Source organism: Mobula hypostoma, chromosome 13 (genome assembly GCF_963921235.1).
Source record: "Mobula hypostoma chromosome 13, sMobHyp1.1, whole genome shotgun sequence".
Classification (NCBI taxonomy): domain Eukaryota; kingdom Metazoa; phylum Chordata; class Chondrichthyes; order Myliobatiformes; family Myliobatidae; genus Mobula; species Mobula hypostoma.
Genome location: NC_086109.1, coordinates 62,186,442 through 62,204,595, shown reverse-complemented (window position 1 = coordinate 62,204,595; position 18,154 = coordinate 62,186,442). Strand labels below are relative to the sequence as shown.

At 40.4% G+C, this 18,154-nt stretch overlaps 2 protein-coding genes across 6 annotated transcripts in view; one reads left to right on the top strand and one right to left on the bottom strand.

Annotated features, from left to right (window-relative positions):
• Positions 1-7,040, top strand: part of spg21 (SPG21 abhydrolase domain containing, maspardin) — a 58,252-nt gene extending 51,212 nt beyond the window's left edge. For all 3 annotated transcript variants that reach the window (XM_063065820.1, XM_063065821.1, XM_063065822.1), the window contains exons 8-9: positions 2,344-2,484; positions 3,714-7,040. In XM_063065820.1, the coding sequence (XP_062921890.1) occupies positions 2,344-2,484; positions 3,714-3,833 (261 nt within the window). In that variant the 3' untranslated portion in view covers positions 3,834-7,040. The remainder of the gene's footprint in view (positions 1-2,343; positions 2,485-3,713) is intronic.
• Positions 7,041-9,232: 2,192 nt separating this feature from the next.
• Positions 9,233-18,154, bottom strand: part of LOC134355634 (ceramide synthase 2-like) — an 84,940-nt gene continuing 76,018 nt past the window's right edge. For all 3 annotated transcript variants that reach the window (XM_063065817.1, XM_063065819.1, XM_063065818.1), the window contains exon 11: positions 9,233-14,111. In XM_063065817.1, the coding sequence (XP_062921887.1) occupies positions 13,992-14,111 (120 nt within the window). In that variant the 3' untranslated portion in view covers positions 9,233-13,991. The remainder of the gene's footprint in view (positions 14,112-18,154) is intronic.

Sequence of the window (18,154 nt, the reverse complement as noted above, 5' to 3'; positions counted from 1 at the left end):
TGGGATCAATAAAGTATTTATCTATTATCATTTATTGCACATGGGGGGGAATTTGCTTCAGGTACATTGTACTCCAGATATGATCTTATCAGTGCCTCATGTACAATACTTGACTCCTATTTTTAAGGAAGTGTTTTGTTCTGATGAAAGCAGATCAGACAAGTTTTACCAGACTAATACCTGGAACGGGCAGATGGTTGATCTGGCTAGGCTTACATTGGCTGATACTTTGACAAGTGAGAGGTTATTTCAATGAAGCATACAGTACAAAGATCCTAAAGATGTGGAGATGCCATTTCCTATAATGGAAGAATCTTAATATCTTGAAAATAAGGGGTTGACCATTTAAGACACAGATCCACATATTTCTCTCAAGAACTTGTGATCTTGGAACTCTTCAAAATGTTGAACTTTGGAAGCACAGTCTTTGGATTTTTTTACGGCGGAGGTAGATCAATTCTTAATTGGTAGGCATGCAAGATTGCTGCAGTTAGATGGAGAATATGATGTTATGTTTGCAGTGATCATACTAAATGGGAAAGCAAGCTGGCATGCTTAATTGTGTTCTTAATGTGTACAGTTGAATGCCTGCCAGAATTTTTGTGTGGGACATTTGTCACATCCTCAGCAGCTGCCTAAAAGCCCTGGGCAAAGCATTGTACTGGTGACAACAGACTGATAGAACATGTGAAGGAGAGGCCTGCATACTCCAAAAAACCTGTCTTCTCAGGAAGTAATAATGTCACCTCTGGTATCATAACCAGCTGCTGAAGGTAGTGGCAGAAAATATTTTCTTGGCCATTAACAGTAGTAGCGCCTCTGCCAACCCAGAAAACCCATAGCCTTTGTCAAAGCTGGAGACCAATCACAGCCTCGTCTCAAGTCACCAGCAGGCTTGCTTGTCACGGCATCTGACTGGCAACTAAAAATCGATCCTGACTTCATTGCTGAGGCCTCACGTGGTCATTCTGTCAGAAGACTTGAAGCAGGTGGTGATGGTAGAACTGACAGTGCCTTGGGAAGTCGATTGAGCAAGAGTTCGAACACAAGAAGGCCAAATACCAGGAGCTGGGAGACAGTGTCAAAGATAGGGGTGAAGGGCACGAAGGCAGCCTATAGAGGTGGGGAGCAGAGGTTTTGCTGGCTGCTCACTCGTCAAACCTACTCTCTCTGTCGTTACCGGAGCTGCACAGAGAAGAGCCGTCACAGAGGCTACTGAGTGAGCCTTCAGATGGCTATGGATGGAGAGGTGTGACCATGGGCCAGTGCTGCTGGGACATTAGCTGAGTCTGATCGACCCTGGGCTGGGTTACCTGGGCGAGGGTGTCTCATGATGAAAGAGCCAAACCACCCGATGGCACCAGGATACGTCACTGGTGATATGTCCCAGTGCCTCCTAGGATATATCTCAACATCACATCTTTGCACCCCCATTACCGTATCTCCGTTGCTATTATCTTGGAAAAGGAATTTTTTAAAAAGACATTTTATTTACAAATAGGATATCTGCAAATGCTGGAAATCCGAGCAACACACAAAATGCTGGAGGAATTCAGCAGGCCAGGCAGCATCTATGGAAAAAAGTACAGTTGATGTTTTGGGTCAAAACCCTTCGGCAGGACTGGAGAAATGAAGCTGAGCAGTGAGCACAGTACTGTGCAAAAGTCCTGGGCAACCTAGCTATGTATACTGGAGAGACTGGAGATGTGGATATGAAAGTCATTGTTCATCATGACAGACAGGCATTCTCTTAGAGATTCTCTCGGTAGACTCCCACAAAGTCCAAGTACATCACATTCTTATACTCTTAAGATCAAAGGTAACAGTAGGTGATTCAATACAATTTCATTAGTTACAATGACATTGTTGGCTTTGGGTTGCCAGTGCTTCCTTTGAATTGCATATCTACAGTGGGAGATGTTTCTGAATGTTCAAATACTAATCACAAACTTGTTTACAATATTGCAGATTACTTAATACCATTACTCAAACCCTAGATTGATGCAGGACAATTAACATAATCCCATTGTCTATATGTTTGGCTGATGCAAATCCAAATCTCTCATGGTCACCACTTTGCAAACTATATCTCTTGGTGCTACACAGACAGTATTATTTATTTGCCAAGGTGGGCTTTTAACTTCACTTTACTGCTTGCAATTTACAATTTATATTAAGAACTGAAGACTGGTTCCTGCTTGAATTAATATCTGCTATATTCACATATTCCAGAATATTCCCACTTTTCATCAATAGTCATGCCTTTCATTTGCTTAATGAATATTTTTGTTGAGGAATACTTTATGTGGGTCATTCAAGTGTGTGTTCTATCACCTATTTTAGGTCTTTGACCACAGTGCACTTTCTCAAGAAGCCAAAGAAGACATGTACAAATTATATCCAAATGCGAGGCGAGCACATCTTAAAACTGGTGGTAATTTTCCTTATTTGTGTCGCAGTGCTGAAGTTAACCTTTATATTCAGGTAAAGTGTTAAAAGTTATCTTGTTTTAAAAGTGTGACCTTGAACTAAGAGCTTAAACTTGAGATTTAAGAAGCAAGGAAGTTTAGAATTTTTGACATGTGGTTGCTAGAAATGCAAGGAGACGAAGGAGCAAAAACAGTGAATGCATTTTAAAGAGCTTAATTGCAAGTTTTCTGTAGCAAAGAAATTGCATATGTGTCAATTTCAAAACTGCAGGAAGGGTTTTGTAGTTTGAGATTGGTAAGACTTCCTTAACCTCCACTCCACTTCCCTTGGCAACCTAGGATGCATCTTGTTCTACCCTTCGGGTAATTCATTTATGAGTTTCTACTTGATTAAGCACATTCAGCTTTCATTTTAATGGGCCGTTTAATGTGTTAGGTCACGTCCTGCGCAGCCAGGAAGTAGTAAGTAGATAAGCACATTGGCCAGAGATTTATGTTGGGAGAAGTTACATTAATGTTATGTTAGCAAAAGAAGTTTCTATCCAAAGCTATCTTGTTTCCCCAGCAGAAGCATTGCTTTTGCACTCCTTATTCACTAAGTCATGCCATTGAGTCTGCAATTTTAAAAAGTATTAATGGGAGTAGTATCCAATTGTATGATTTTTTTTTTAAGAAGCCCAACCAGCATCATCAAATCCGGAGAGTGTGTCAAATTTGCTTCACCTCTCTTTAAGAACAATCCTTTTTATACCCTCTTAGTTTGTCAATTTTTCCTTGTCACTTTTCCTTTCAATATACTATATACACACTAGTTCTCTCACTTCTTAATTCTGACCAAACAATTCTACATTGATGTCTAATGACATTCCCTCTACTTTGCAGTATCATAACTTCTTAAGTGGTACTGCCATTCTGAAACAATGGCTGTTTATTCCCCTCCATAGATGCTGCCTGACTTGCTGAGTTAGTTCCTCGAGCATTTTGCAGTCACTTCAAAGCAGCCTAATTGATCAGTAGCAACTTTACCACCACCATCACAATATGTCACAGTATCTACTATTGGCAAGAAGTCTTGGTGCTTTTTTAATACTCCCTCCTCCTAAATTCAGGAACAGCAGTGCACTTATTTGTATTGAATTTGGATTTAATGTAATTCACTTAATATTCTAAAAACATTAGCTTATTGTATGTCAAATAATACAATAATTTCAACCGGTAAAGCCAGAATTTATTCAGGATTTAACTTCAGCTCCTGTAAAGTTTGGCCTCGGGTTTTCTTTTCAGATCCATCTTCGGCAGTTCCATGGTACGCGTTATGCTGCAATTGACCCTGCCATGGTGAGTGCTGAGGAACTTGAAGTACACAGAGCCAGAGTTGATAATATGAATGAAGAAGAGTTGTAACAGCTGTCCTTGAAGAAAAGTACATAAAGGCATTCTGCTGCAAACTGATTTTTTTTATATACTGTATACAAGAAGTCAGTGGTGCCTTTTTAGAGTTTTTCTTTATAACATGTTGAGAGATGTCAGTTTATTTTTGTTTATTACTTAATGAATTTAATCCCCAAAACATATGTCCTTAACAGCTGTGGTTTGTTGGACAATCTTCAAGCCAATAAATGATGTACTCTCCAAGCTACGTATAAATAACCAACTGAGAGTGCAAGTATCCTTTGTGTAGCTTAAATCGATTTTATTTCAGCTTCCCTTTGAAATAGCATTGGATCAGTTCAGTGTGTCATATACTACTTGTCTGTGGTCCACATACATGCTGGTTCTTGATACTAGGCTTGTATTTTACTAAAGTATGTAAAATTATTCTATAGGGCCTTTTTTGTACTTGATTTGATATCTAAAATGAAAATATTTTAAATCATTTATTTAAAAGGTTGCCACAATTTGTTTTGAAGTTATTGCAAAACAATTAAATATGCACATTACTTTGTGTACTTACTAATGTTTGATTTGCTACTGGTTCTGTTTACGGTTCCAAATATAAAGCTGGGATTTGAAAGCTTAAGTGTGTAACTTTTAGTATTTATAAAGTAATTGTTTATGTTGTAAACAGTCGTATAATTAAACTTGTTTCGCTCTAATTACTTCTGTTGGGAAAAAACAATTCAGTGATGTTAATGCCATCATGTTTGCTGCATTTTGTAAACTTCAGACACAAATAGATAATGTCCAAAGCTACTTTTAAGACTGTCATTCATTACTGAGCTCTCTCAATGGTGACTTTGCATTAATATATTGTGATAGTTAACGAATTGCTTTTGTTTTGATAACTGTTCAGAGCCAAATATAATTTGACACCTGATTTATTTCCCTCTCCATCGCTGCACTTCAGTCCAACTTGATGAATTTCTTTTTAAGTTAAATGATCTTAAAGAAGCTGTACTGCTTTCTATCCAACATAAGTTCTTCATCGCCAGCTTCCTCTTTCCTGCATTGCAGGATTTGGTGCCGAGTAATAAACTAGGATTTATTAATCTTACAGTACAAGATCCAGTGTCTTCAATATAACAGTATAACTGAGTCCCTCACTCTTTACTGTGTCTTTTCTCAGCCCTTCACATCCTTGCTAAAGTACATGACTAGAGTTATTTGCAACAACATAATGGTTTAACCTATATTTTATTGAAGACATAGTACAGCACAAGAACAGGTCCTTAGGCCCAAAATGTCTGTGCTGACCCTGATGCCAAAATAAACTACCTGCCATGGTTTATATTCCTCCCAGTTACTGAATATTGAGGTGCCTGTCTAAATAGCTCTTCAGCACTACACGATTGTGTCTGCATTCACCACCATCCTTGGCAGAGTGTTCCAGGAACTGAGGTTGATCCTTTATATCAGGGGCATCAAGCTTGCTAATGGAGACTGATGAATCTTTTACCTTGTACTCCCTATGAATGTTTTGTTAAACAGACTTGTATCTTGTCATTTCTTTGGTGGCAGATGCAGTGCCAGCGAAACTAGATGATTCAAACATCAGACTGAATTTATGACCCAACAGAGACAGATCAAAATTATTTTTATAACTTTGCAATCAGTTTCTGAAAATCATTGTAGTCAACATTGGCACCATTCCTTTTACCAACATTCTTATGTTAAAAGTACAATCAGGTTCAAAAATAATTCAACTTTGGCTCATCTATGTTTGGCTTCCATTTATTCATTTGAAATTCTTAGTGCCAAATACATTTTCCCCCATTATCTTAGAACTTTTGTGGCATTAGGTGAACTGTCCAAGCTATTCTAGAAGTCAGCTTGTTATCCATGGGATTGTTGTAGGATCCTGTTATTTTTCCATGAAGGTGGCCTATTATTAGGTCATTGCTCTCAGAACTTGTGCTTTATTTTTACTTGGTCATTGACAAATTAAGTCCATGTCCTCAATGCCTCTCTAGCAATAGTTACCTTCTCAGGAGCAACATTGAAATTCCTCCTTGTCTTCTGGTCCATCAAAGGCACCTTATCATAGCATCAGGAAACTCATCACTGTTCTTAGACCATCAGCTAGAAATTGAAATGTGGGTTTGAGCCTGGCATTACCGAATGTGGCCAAGCTCAGCCATTGCCCAATGAGAACCTTTGAGAGCCTTTGCCCAAGATGGAAGGTGCCACTCTGAATTCTGACAGTTTAAGAAGAATGTACAAGAGTTGGATTCATTGCTGGTTTGTTACCAGGAGTTCACTGTGAACTTGAATGTAATTCGGATTGGGTTAACTTTCCAAAAACTTTAGCTTTTGACAAATAACCTGGAAAGTCTGGGGACTATTTTTTAACTTCTCTCTTCAGCAGTCTGAGACATTTGGAATTCAGTCAGGTCTTTGTTCACATTGTAGCTACCATGGTAGCCAAAATAAGATAGTTTAAATGATAATCTAGTAAACTGAACCTTGAAGCCAAAGTAAGTATTAATTGCTTGCTCTATAGCCTGGCTCTGTGACGGTTGGAACTTTTGATCAAGTATTAACTTGTAAAGATAGGTTTTGTTGTAAATTATGACTCTGTAATTTTATGAAATGACGAGAAATGAGATTTACTACTATGCTGAATAGATTAATTCCAAGGAAATAATATTGAAGTGTTTATATTCCAGATTTTCATCTTAATGTATTAAGGGATTAATAGGATTTTTTTTTGTCTTCTAGTTTCCTGAGGAAACTCTTTAATTTGTACATTTAGAACTGCTTTCAGCAATTTGAAGTTTATTGTACAGCAGGAATATGTGCAATAAAATTAGAAACCTCTGCTTTGTTTTTATTCTGTAAACTTTAGCCAGAAAGAGCAGTAACAGTACTCTCTTAATACAAATCCAGCAGTATTCTGAATAAAATACATTATTTGTTTTGGCTTTCCAAATATAGTCTTGATTTTTTGACTGATCTTTTGTGGAAGGGAAAGGTGGAATTGCCATCTTTTTGCTGTCACCTATGAAATTCTTATAATCTAAGATCCCAGCAAACATAGCTGACCCACCCTCTGTGATTTTTACTGTGCCCTAGTTTCTACACGGATTAAAGATGGTCTTTGTAATACAATTCTGCGAGGAAGCCATGGCTTCAGATGACGTCCTGGGAGAAAGTGTGTCTGCATTTGATCTTCATATATTGTACTTTCTACAAAACAATTAAATGAAACAAAGAATTATATATTAACTGCACTAGTAATTGAAGGCTTTTGTATTAAACCAACTTTAGACATATCTGAATTCTTACATGCTGGTAAACAGTACATTTGTGTTTATAATATGGTTTTTACATGTATAAACTAAATGGGGCATTTTGAAAGGGGTGCAGGAAAGACCCAAGAGTCTTAATGCTAATACATCTGATTAAAAAACAATTCATGCTTGAAATAAAGATGGAAATTTAGGTGAAATCTTCCAAGGCGCAAATCCATGGTCTCACAAGACTAACTGATGCCTATCATGCTTGAAATAAAGATGGAAATTTAGGTGTAAAATCAAGACAACAGTGAAAATATGAACTGGGTGAATTTTATGCTTGTACATTCCACAGTTGTGTTTGCTCACTGTCTTTCTAACTTACTAAATACCATATACTGCTTTCTGTACTCTGGATACCACTTGATAACTCTAATAAATCTGTGTAATGAGGGTGGGTCTGTTTGCTGGGATCTTTGATAATCTGCTATATACTATGGAAGTCCAAATACTGTGGTATTTGGCTCATCTGGTTCTGTTTATGTTCTGTGGAACATAACCCTTTAAATTCTTACCACCACCCCCCCCCCTTAAAATGACTGAGTCCTTGTTTCCTTCAAGCTCACTTGATTCTATTCCCAATGCTTCCTTTAAAATCACTGGCATCTTGTTTTCCCATACTCCTTGTCAATTCACCTACTTCACTGGAATAATAATCATGTACTCACTATGTTCACCATCTTCTGCTGTAGCCCATCCACTTCAAAGTTCGACATGTTGCGCTCTTCTGCACACCACTGTTGTAGTGTGTGGCTATGAGTTATTGTCACTTTTCCTGTCTGCTTGAACCAGTCTACAGAACTACCATTCACTGAATGTTTTTTTGTTTTTCACTTTTCTCTGTAAACTCTAGAGACAGTTGTGAGTGAAAATCCCACAAGATTGGCAATTTCTAAGATGATCAAACCACCCTATCCAGCAGAATCATTTCATAGTCTTAAGTCACTTAAATCTGATGTTTGGTCTGAACAATTGCACCCCTTGCCCATGTCTGCATGCTTTTATGCATTGAGTTGTTGCCATATGATTGGCTGATCAGATAGTTGCATTAACGAGTAGGTTATTGAGTGGCCACTGAGTGTACAATGTAATACCTAAAAGGGTTGACATATTAATAGGAGTAACATCCAGTAGTGTGGAAAATCAGCCAGTCTGTCACCGCAAAAGTTCTGAGGGTGCTAGATGATTGGAGTCTTACTGTAGTACCCCTGCCGTGAGTTGGGCCACTGAGTTATTGCTGGCTGCCTACAGACCAGTAGGGAAAGAAAGCAGAATGAATCCAAGAGAGTTGAAAAAGGTGAGAAATGGAGAAACTGTGGGAGGAAAAGTGATCAATATGGAGTGAAAGAAACTAGAAATGATTGAAGGAAACTACCAGAAGGAAATTAACCAGGACGCAAGGCATTGGAGTGCAGGTGGAGGGTCTGAGGCTTCTGAGGATGGAGTCAGAGATGGGATTGGTTAGGTAGGTGGGATTGGGCTAAAGTTAGGGTGGGTGTGGAATAGGAGAATGACCTGATGGACAACAGCCTTGGAAGGCAGAATGAGGACCAGGTGAAGAAATGACTAAGATCAGTGGTGAAGATTGGAGGGTATAGTCTGAGAAAATTGGCAGTGAGAGGCATGGAAGGTTGAGACAAATATGAAGGGAGTTTACAAGATGATAATGAACACCTTGGAGTCCAGCAGCAAACAGTGGGTAGGTAAAATCTACCACCCCCAACATAATAGATTTGCAACCAAACAAGAACCATTACATTAGAGTAAAATAGTAGCATACCATCTAATCTCAGCCTCTCCCACACGACCATACATTGTGCAGACACACAATCGCATTCACACCAAGTCACAAATACCACATGTTCACTCACATACTCCTACTTTCATATACATATACACATACATACACACACCTACTTTCAAGACACTGAAATACTTGTGTACTACACATTTTCACAAGCAGTCTAACACTCACTAACATACACACTCTCATCAATGACAATTTGATTCAACTTGTTTTAGGGCAATTGACCTGAAAGAAACTGCTCTCTCTACAGATGCTGCCTGACATGCTGAGTGTTTCCAGCCTATTCCATTTTTATTTCAGATTTCCAGTTTTTTTTTTAAGTTTTTCAACAATCAAATATTTTTATTGTAAACATGATTCACAAGTCATTTTAGTTTCACATTCCTGAATGCAGAATTGATTGACCTTAGCATATATTCAACTGAGCATTACCTTGTCATTACTGGTAATGCAAAAAAAGTGCACAGGCAGTAAAATATGAAGCTATTAGTGGTGTTTTACTGTTTAATAGGTTAACCCAATGGGTGATACACAGACATTTCACATATGCAGCAGAAGGGCTTCACTCACCCACAGTACATACCAGCAAAGGGCCATGTACAAGAGGAGGTGGAGCCAAGTAGTTCACACCCCCCCCCCCCAGGTAGTCATGTAACAAAGAATGAAATATAGAAGCTGTCACTGTATAACACTTACATCTCCTCCAAAACTTAAACAATTTAAATTCCCTCACAGTTTTGTGTGCTAAGTGCAGGGGCAATGGCTGGTGAAAAAGCCAATGGTCAGAACCTCATTCCTTATCCAGCTACAGCTTGGCCATCCTTTAGCTGTATACAATGGACAAGGATCGGATCAGTCCAGCGAAGGTGGCCATCATTCATCTGTTGAACTCACTGGCTCACCGTATCTGACAACTCAAAGTGTACATACTGTTGATACCGGGAACAGATTGTGAGATGAGATGCATGTGTTGCATAGCAGTGCTGTGGATCGAAACCGAGTGGCAATAGAGTGAGAGGCAGTCGTTCGAAGCATCTCTTCCTGTCAGATCATGGTTTCTCAGTCGCAACTTGATAGCTCTTAATTTCCACTTCATTATGGTTTCCTTTTAAATTAATATTTGATGTCCTATTCAATCATGAGTGTATCAATCTGAGTCAGAAGCCAGAACATAATTTCAAGTAATGGTAATTAACCAACTGGAGCAGTAATGTCTCTGATGTTAGTGTTAGCCAGATGTGCCTTAGCACTCAGCAGTGCAGACCCAACATCTGTATGCAGGATGTACCCTATTACAACACTTAATGACCCTCAAGAAATAAAAAAGCAATGCATGAGTCATCAAAACAGAAAATGCTGGAATTGTGTGGCAGATCAGAAAGCATCAATGAACTGAAAACCACAGTCAGCATTTCAGATCAATGTCCATTCCGGTGAGAATTTATATTATAGTTATTGTCTGTCCAGATTATTCTGATTGAAACCTGCTCAGAGTTTCATTGTAGCCAACTGTTTCAAGTTTGAAAAACAATAAAAATACAGAACTAGTTGCTCTGGGTTTTGGGAGACCGGGCTCTGCCAAGATTCCAGATCAGGACGTGGAGATACAGGGTCTTCCAGCTCCAGCTGCAGGTGTCGTTACTATTGGCTGATGCAGGACAAAACAGGGAGCAGATGTGAAGACAGCCAAAATACAAGCATAAATACGATGGGATTGCTCAAAGCAATAAAATGTGACAGAATTTCACTTTGCACAGAGAACCAGATACCAAAAGTATTTCAGAAAAATGTCTGATAATCAACAGGTTACACTGAGCAGCTTAACTACTGGGAATCAGTCAGCTGGTTGAGAGAACAGTCTACTTCCATATAATGCGTCTCTCTGTGAATTATCATACTTTCTTTCCTATTCCCTCTGGGGGCTTATTCTGAGCTTCACCTCAAGCCTAGCACTTTATATCCTAAGCTGTGCTAGGAGTGGGAGTCAACATCTTTAATGGATGTGTTGGAAGAACAATGGGAATGCAGGGTTCACATTTCTAATTATACACAAGAATCTACTTTTTTTGGGATTTCCTATGTTTTTTTTAAGTCACTGGTTTAGTAGAGTCCACAACTGATTCTGATGAAAGAGGGAGTTCAACAAGCTAAAGGCAATGGCATAACTTGTATTATATAATTAAATCTTTACAGTACGGCACAGTCGGTGATACATTGAGACTGCTGTTGGGAGCTGATGGAAAGGAACGTGATGCCAACCTGTTCTATATCTTGATAAATTTTGGCTCAGAGTTAACATGCTAGAGTCTGAGATTTGGGAACTACACTACATCAGAGTGGGCACTTTAGTCCCAGGAGGCAGTCACACTCCTTAGATGGGTTTACATAATTAGTCAAGACACAGTAAGGCAGACATGATGATTCAGAACAGTAATGTTGGAGGAGCTTGCTCAACTCTGACAGATATGACATTTATGCGATCTGTGTGGACAGAAACTAGAGAATGCGGGGAAGACAAGCAGGCTGACCAGAGCACTGTGGGTTTCAGCATAACTGAGGGCTTTTCATTATAGGGGAGGGAAAAGATATGCAGCTTGGATGGGGGCAGTTATATGAAGCAGTGGCTAGCAGAATAGAAAAGGGAAATTAATGCACATGGTTTACTGGATTTTCAGAATATCAATACTGCACCCAACAAAAGATTACTAAACAAAATTGAGGCATATGGGATGATGGGAAGAAACTGACTTGGGTTGAGGATTGGCTAATGCAGAGAGAATAGGAAGAAATGTGCCATTTTTGAATCGGGAGGCTGTGCTTAGAGTCGTCCCACAGGGATCGGAGCTGGGTGTCTGTTCTTCAGCAATAATCAACTCAAAAGGATCAAGTGTAACATATCCAAGGTTGCCATGATATTAAGGCTTTGTGGCAGTGTGGATTGGCAGAAGAACTTCAGAGAATATAGATCGGTTAAGTGAAACGATGAAGACATAACAGATGGAATATGTGGGGAAAAAATGAGGTCATCCACTTGACAAAATAGAAAGGCAGGCTATTCTTTCTGCAGTGAGTGTTTACACGGTGCTAGTGCTCAGAAGGACCTGGGTGTCCTGGAACATGAATTGTTGAAAACTATCATGCAGATACAGCAAGTATCGACACAAACAGCCTGTGGCCTTCGTTGCAAGAGAATTTGGGAACAAGAAAAAACACATTTTGACGCAATCATATTGGTTCATGGTGATACCATGTGTGAACTTTTGACCTTTCTATTCAAGGTAATAAAAGAAGTGAAACAAAGGCCAATCTGATAAACTCCTTAGAATTGTGAGGAAAGAATTAACTAGAATAAGTCCCTAATCTCGAGTTTAGAAGAATGAGAGGTGATCTCATTAAAACATATGTAACTCCTACAGAGTTTTACTTGGTAGAAGTAGTGACAATGTTTCAATGGACCAGGGAATGTTGAAGCACGGGTTACAGCCCTAAAATAAGAGTTCAAACATTCAGGACGGAGGTGAGAGAAATATCTTCACTTAAACATTTGGAAATCTTCTTGGACAGCTGTGGAGGCTCAGTTGCAGAGTATATTCAAGAAAACAAAAAGCTCAGTAGATTTATATTAGGAAATCAAAGGACCTGGACTTAGTAGAAAAAGGTGACACTGAGGTAAAAGATTAGCCGTGATCGAATTGAATGGTAGCACAGGGATAAAGAGCTGAATGTTTTCCTCCTCCCACACTTCTTATTAAGACTATCTATAGTTGGAGAAATAATTTAGAAAGATAGTAAATGCTATAACAGTCAAATGTATCTAAATAAGCTTTAAATCACAAATTAAAATCTCCCTTAAGAGGTCTAAAATTACGTGTTCATTGGCTTAATGAAGAAAATTCTAATTCCCTAAGGAATTGTTTAAGTTTAATAGAATAATTATACTATCTAATTATGAACCCCTTTTCAATTCAATCAACAAGTACAGAAAGGCTCACCATTACTAAATTACAGTTTTATGGGATTTTGCCAAACTCAGATTGCTGTGCATTCTTCCCCAGATTACAATAGCAAGTACATTTTAAAAGTATGTCATTGACTGTAATACTCTTTGGGATGCCCTGAGTTGTAAAAGGGGCTACATAAATGCAAGAGTTAAATCAGAAATGCTACCTAACAAGGTGAGAAGCCTTTAATATTTTTGCACTTGGAATGGTCAATTGTCTCAGAATCTGGCTCCTATTTGAAATGTTAGCATAAATATTGCACAAGACCATTTACACTATAATGAGTGGATGGAAATGCATGGGCTTTCGGTCATGACGAGAAGCTGAGACTGGTTATTGGGAGAACAAAAGTGGTGCAAGTAACGATTTGGAATACAAAAGGACTAAACACTTTGAAAGGCTGGTAAATGCATTACCCCACATTGGTAGGTTAGAAGCTTGAGGCTGTGGTCTCGAAAGGACTCACTGATCTCTGAGCGAAAGAAGATGAAATCGATTACTCCGGAATATTGTCCCGAGCATCTAATGAGCACAATATTAGTGAATCCAGGGGTGGAAGTCGATGGGAATGTAGGCAATATTAAATGGAATTTGGCTAGGTTTAGTGTAATCGGGTGATTGATGATCTGTATAGATTCAGCCAGCTGAAGGTCCTGTTTCTACGCCTTATGACTATTTCAGAAAGAAATTTGATAGGAGGGCCAATTTTATGAATGGATTCAACTCTTCCGTGAGCCAGGCTCTTTATCAATTGGTAACAGGTAGGTACTAGTGGATTCTGCCTACCGACATTGCCTCTTGACAATAGTATTAAAAATCAATACTTGTAGATCTTCCTTACAGAGCATCTCCTCATGCAGCTCTGAGGCTGGTGGTCCTCAAAAAATTGACAGGCGGTAACACTGGATTTTCCTCAGGTCCATTGACAGTGTGAGACTCATCGCTATAGTCTGCTCCAGAGGTACCACTCCCAGCACTGAACATGTCCACACCATTGGGCCAGAGCAGAGCCTTCCCGGCCTCAGTGAGCATGGTGGCTGTTAACTGACAGACTGCCTCTGACACCGGTACCATTCTTCATGCCCTCGTCTTCATCGCTGTCTTCACACTCCTCCTTATCACTGCGATCATCCCCATCCAGCTGAAAGACAATGGTGCTCTGCTTAATGGATCAGTCACAAGACAGCATATCTCCAAATAACAACATCTACTGCATCTTGAAACACACATCCCTGCAAAACTCCACGTTAACCCCTCAGGAGCCCTAATTTCATTGGCTTGAGATGGCTGGGATTTAAACTACTGTGTAAAACATGCAATCCAGAAACCCAGTGAGTCTGGAATTATTTATGTAGAGCAAGAGTCACTTATAGTGTCAAACAGTGGTACAGTATAGAAACAGGCTAGAACCATCAACCACCTATTTTCAACACTGTAAATTCTACACAGATCCTCAGAGACCTTGACAGAATTGATGTGGTAAAGAGGAGCAACCACCAAGATGCTGGAAGAACTTCGTGGGTCAGATTGTAATTGTGGAGGGAAGTTGACAGTCAACTTTTCCAATCAAGACCCTTCACAATCAGATGAAGAATACTAAAACTCAATCACTACAAGGAACTCAAAGTTTAAAGCAAATAAATCAGGCTAAATTTATACTCAACAACTCAGCACCTTAAGCACTCTGAAAGAAATCCAACTCTGCATTAAGAAGCGTTTTTTCACCTCAGTCTGACAACTCCTTATCCTGAGATGGTGGAACAAGGTTCCAGAATCTACACTCCATTGAAACGGCCTGTGAGAACACAGTCCATAATTCCTGTCAGAATCTTTTGCCTTGTTCTCGAGAATTTGAACCCCAGGGAGTACACCGGTACAAGTTGAGTCACGGACCGACAGGTCTAGCAACCCTGGTTCAATCCCAACCTCCGGTGCTCTGTATGCAATGTATATGTTCTTCCTAGGTCTCCATGGGAAGCTCCAGCTTCTCTCCACATCCAAAGATATGTGAGGTGGAAAGTTATTCAACAGTGTACATTGACCATCGTGTGTGGATGGGTGGTAGGACTTTGGGGCAGTTGATGGGAATGGGCTGGGGGAGAGAATGAAGTTCATCTTACCCTCTTCCCCGAACACACATACCTTCTGACCCTGTTTATTCCATGCTCCACCTTCCGATCAGATTCCATCGTTGCTTTGACACTTCCACCTATTACCTTCTAGTATCTGACACCATTCTCACTCAACCCCCCGCCGCCACCCTGGATCCACCCATCACCTGCCAGCTTTTCCTCCATTCTTTTTATGTTGGCTGTCTCCTCACTACCTTTCAGTCCCTGATGAACGGTCTCAATCTAAAATGTGGATTGTCTGCTTCCCTCCATAAATGCTGCCTGACCTGCTGAGTTCCTCCAGTGTTTTGCATGTTATCCCAGACTCCGGCGTCTGCAGACTCTTGAATTTCCTTTAGGATTGATTTAATGTAAATTTAAGGTGCTGGGTGCTTGGTGCACTCTAAATGTCAAAGGGATCAACTTCTTGCAGTACCTTCCTGTGATTTTCTTTCTAGAATTTCTCCCTCTGCTGTTAGCTGTGAGTATTTCCTATTCTATAATCACACTCCTGGGATCTGTAAGCTTTTGCTTTCATTGTCCAGTATCAGATTGGGTGAAGGTTCACGACCTTATGTCCTTGAAATTGTACCTTCATTACCACAAGGACATTCACAGGAGAGCTTACATGGAAATTATTCCTAAATGGAATTATCACATTCCCAAGATGGGTGCGCAACAAATAACATGCAGGAGATGTAAAGGTCTCATACTGAATGTTAAAGGATGAATCAAATTCTCAGCAGTTCTCTGAGATTTAGTGGGAGCAGCCGTCAGTTTGGGATATTTGTTGATTCTTTTAACAATGAGGCTCATGCTTAGAATTGGAATGAACAAAGTGGGGAGATTTTGTTAAGCTCATTCCTGGGATATAGGTTTGACGCTTGGTACAATTGGGCTATTTCAAGAATATGAGTCAACAGCCCAGTGCACGATGGAGATCGTGTGAAGACCAGATCTGCTAAGGGTCAAAGGTTTGCTTGCAAAATGTTATTTGTAAAAAAAAAACCTATTATTGAACAAAATAACCTTTTACAAAAATCTAACAGCATCACAGCCACTCTCAGTGGTTGACTAGTTTGTTAGTTAAACCTGTCACCCCTTGGCAGCATAGGCTGCCAAGAGCAGCTCGTTAATAGTGCTCTCTCCTGGGCCGGTCTAATGCTGGTCCTGGATGATTGAAGGTTGACCAGCCCCGTGACTTCCATCACACAACTTTGGACAACTTCTAGGCAAACATCCTTCCTCTCCCAGGGATGAGCTTCTGTTGGTGTTTCTGTTGCTAGTTGACCAACTCTCCTCTTTCCATAACTGGTCTTGGGACTGCCCATGGCTGTGTTACTCTCAATGGTACAAGCCTTTTATTAATCAGCTTTGATGAAATTTTACACTATGAGACCAATAACATGCCGAATAAGTTAATGTTATTTACCCATTAGGGTACCCTAATGTACCCGAATGATATCGGCTGGGAAGAGTGAAGGAAAATCAGGAGAGTTTTATTCTAGATATGGACTGGTCCCGATCCATGTACAGCTCAGGAGTGGGAAACGCTGTGCAAGTCCTTCTTGTGTAATGATGCCCTTACTGTGAAATTTTACCTCTTTACTGCCGGCACTCAGCCAACACCTGCCTGTTTATCTGCCTGGCAGATATCCTGAACTAGCAGTGAAAACACTATCATCAAAATATACAAGGCCACAGTAAGATTGACACAGATGTTTGACTTTGCCAGTCGAAGTCCCCTTATTCTGATACAAAGACAGTGCACAACAAGGTGCCTGCTGCACTGGCAAGCTGAAAGTGAAAGGTATGGACAACAGGTACTGTCTGACTTCTGTGATCCATTCAAGTCACGAATGGGAACCAGCTTATATAGCAGGATATTGATTGCAGAGATCATGGTGAAGTTCCTGGACTAGCAGTCTGACGCCTAGGCTATTGATCCAAAAGACACGAGTTCAGACTCCCCACTGCAGCTGGGAATTTAAGTTTGAGTAACTAGACACAAGGTGAAATTGTGCAGAACAAACCTCAGAAGTGTAAGAGCTCATGTGGTTCATGAATGTCCTTCACAGAAGGAAATCTGCTGTCCTATAGGGGAGTCCAAGTGGTTGGCTCTTTCCTCTCCCCTCAGCTCAGGATAACTAGGAATGGACTAGGAATATACGGAATATTTCTGCTGATGTTCACACATCCTGAAGACATAAAGAGCACCAGGGTCTTTTCTCTGTTTCCTCGGTTAGTCAGAAGGAAATCCAGCAACCAATCTGGTCATCGGGAGTTTGAGAGGAGGGGATTTCACTCAGGTCCACTGCCCGAGTAGAAAAAAGCAATGGCAGCGTTATAGAACTTTGACTAGCGACCAGTCCGTGTTTGTGATTGATTAGCAAGAGCAAATTAAAGAAAGCCGGGGCAAGCGCAGCAGCCGTCATCTGAGTGGGCAGAGTCAGAGTGGTGATCTTGAGGCTTTAGTTCTTCAAGGCTTCAGCGAAGAACGCTTTAGTCAGAGAAAGCAAAGTAAAGCTCTAGGTTAAGTTTTTTTCTTTCCCCTTCCCTTCTTTATATCTGCTGAGCTCGGATAGTAGAAACGCCAGGCAGGATAGTGGAATGCTCCTCTTGCGGGATATGGGAAGGCAGGGAGACCTCCAGTATCCATGACGACTACAACTGCGAGAAGTGCATCCAGCTGCAGCTTCTAACAATCCACGTTAAGGAGTTGGAGCTGGAACTGGATGAACTCTGGATCATTCAGGAGACTGAAGGGGTGATAGATAGGACATGTAGAGAGTAGTTACACCCAAGGTGCAGGACACAGGAGACTGAGTGACAGTCAGGAAGGAGAAAGGGGTTAAGGAGCCAGTGCAGAGTACCCCTGTTGCCATCCTCCTCAACAACAGGTGTATTGCTTCGGATACTGTTGGGCGGGGGGTGGTTTGACCTAACAGGGAAAAGTCACAGTGGCCGGGTCTCTGGCCCCGAGTCTGCCTCTGTGACTCAGGGGAAGGCAGGGGCAGCAGAGGAGTGCTGGGCTGATAAGGGATTTGTTAGTTAGGGGAATGGACAGGAGGTT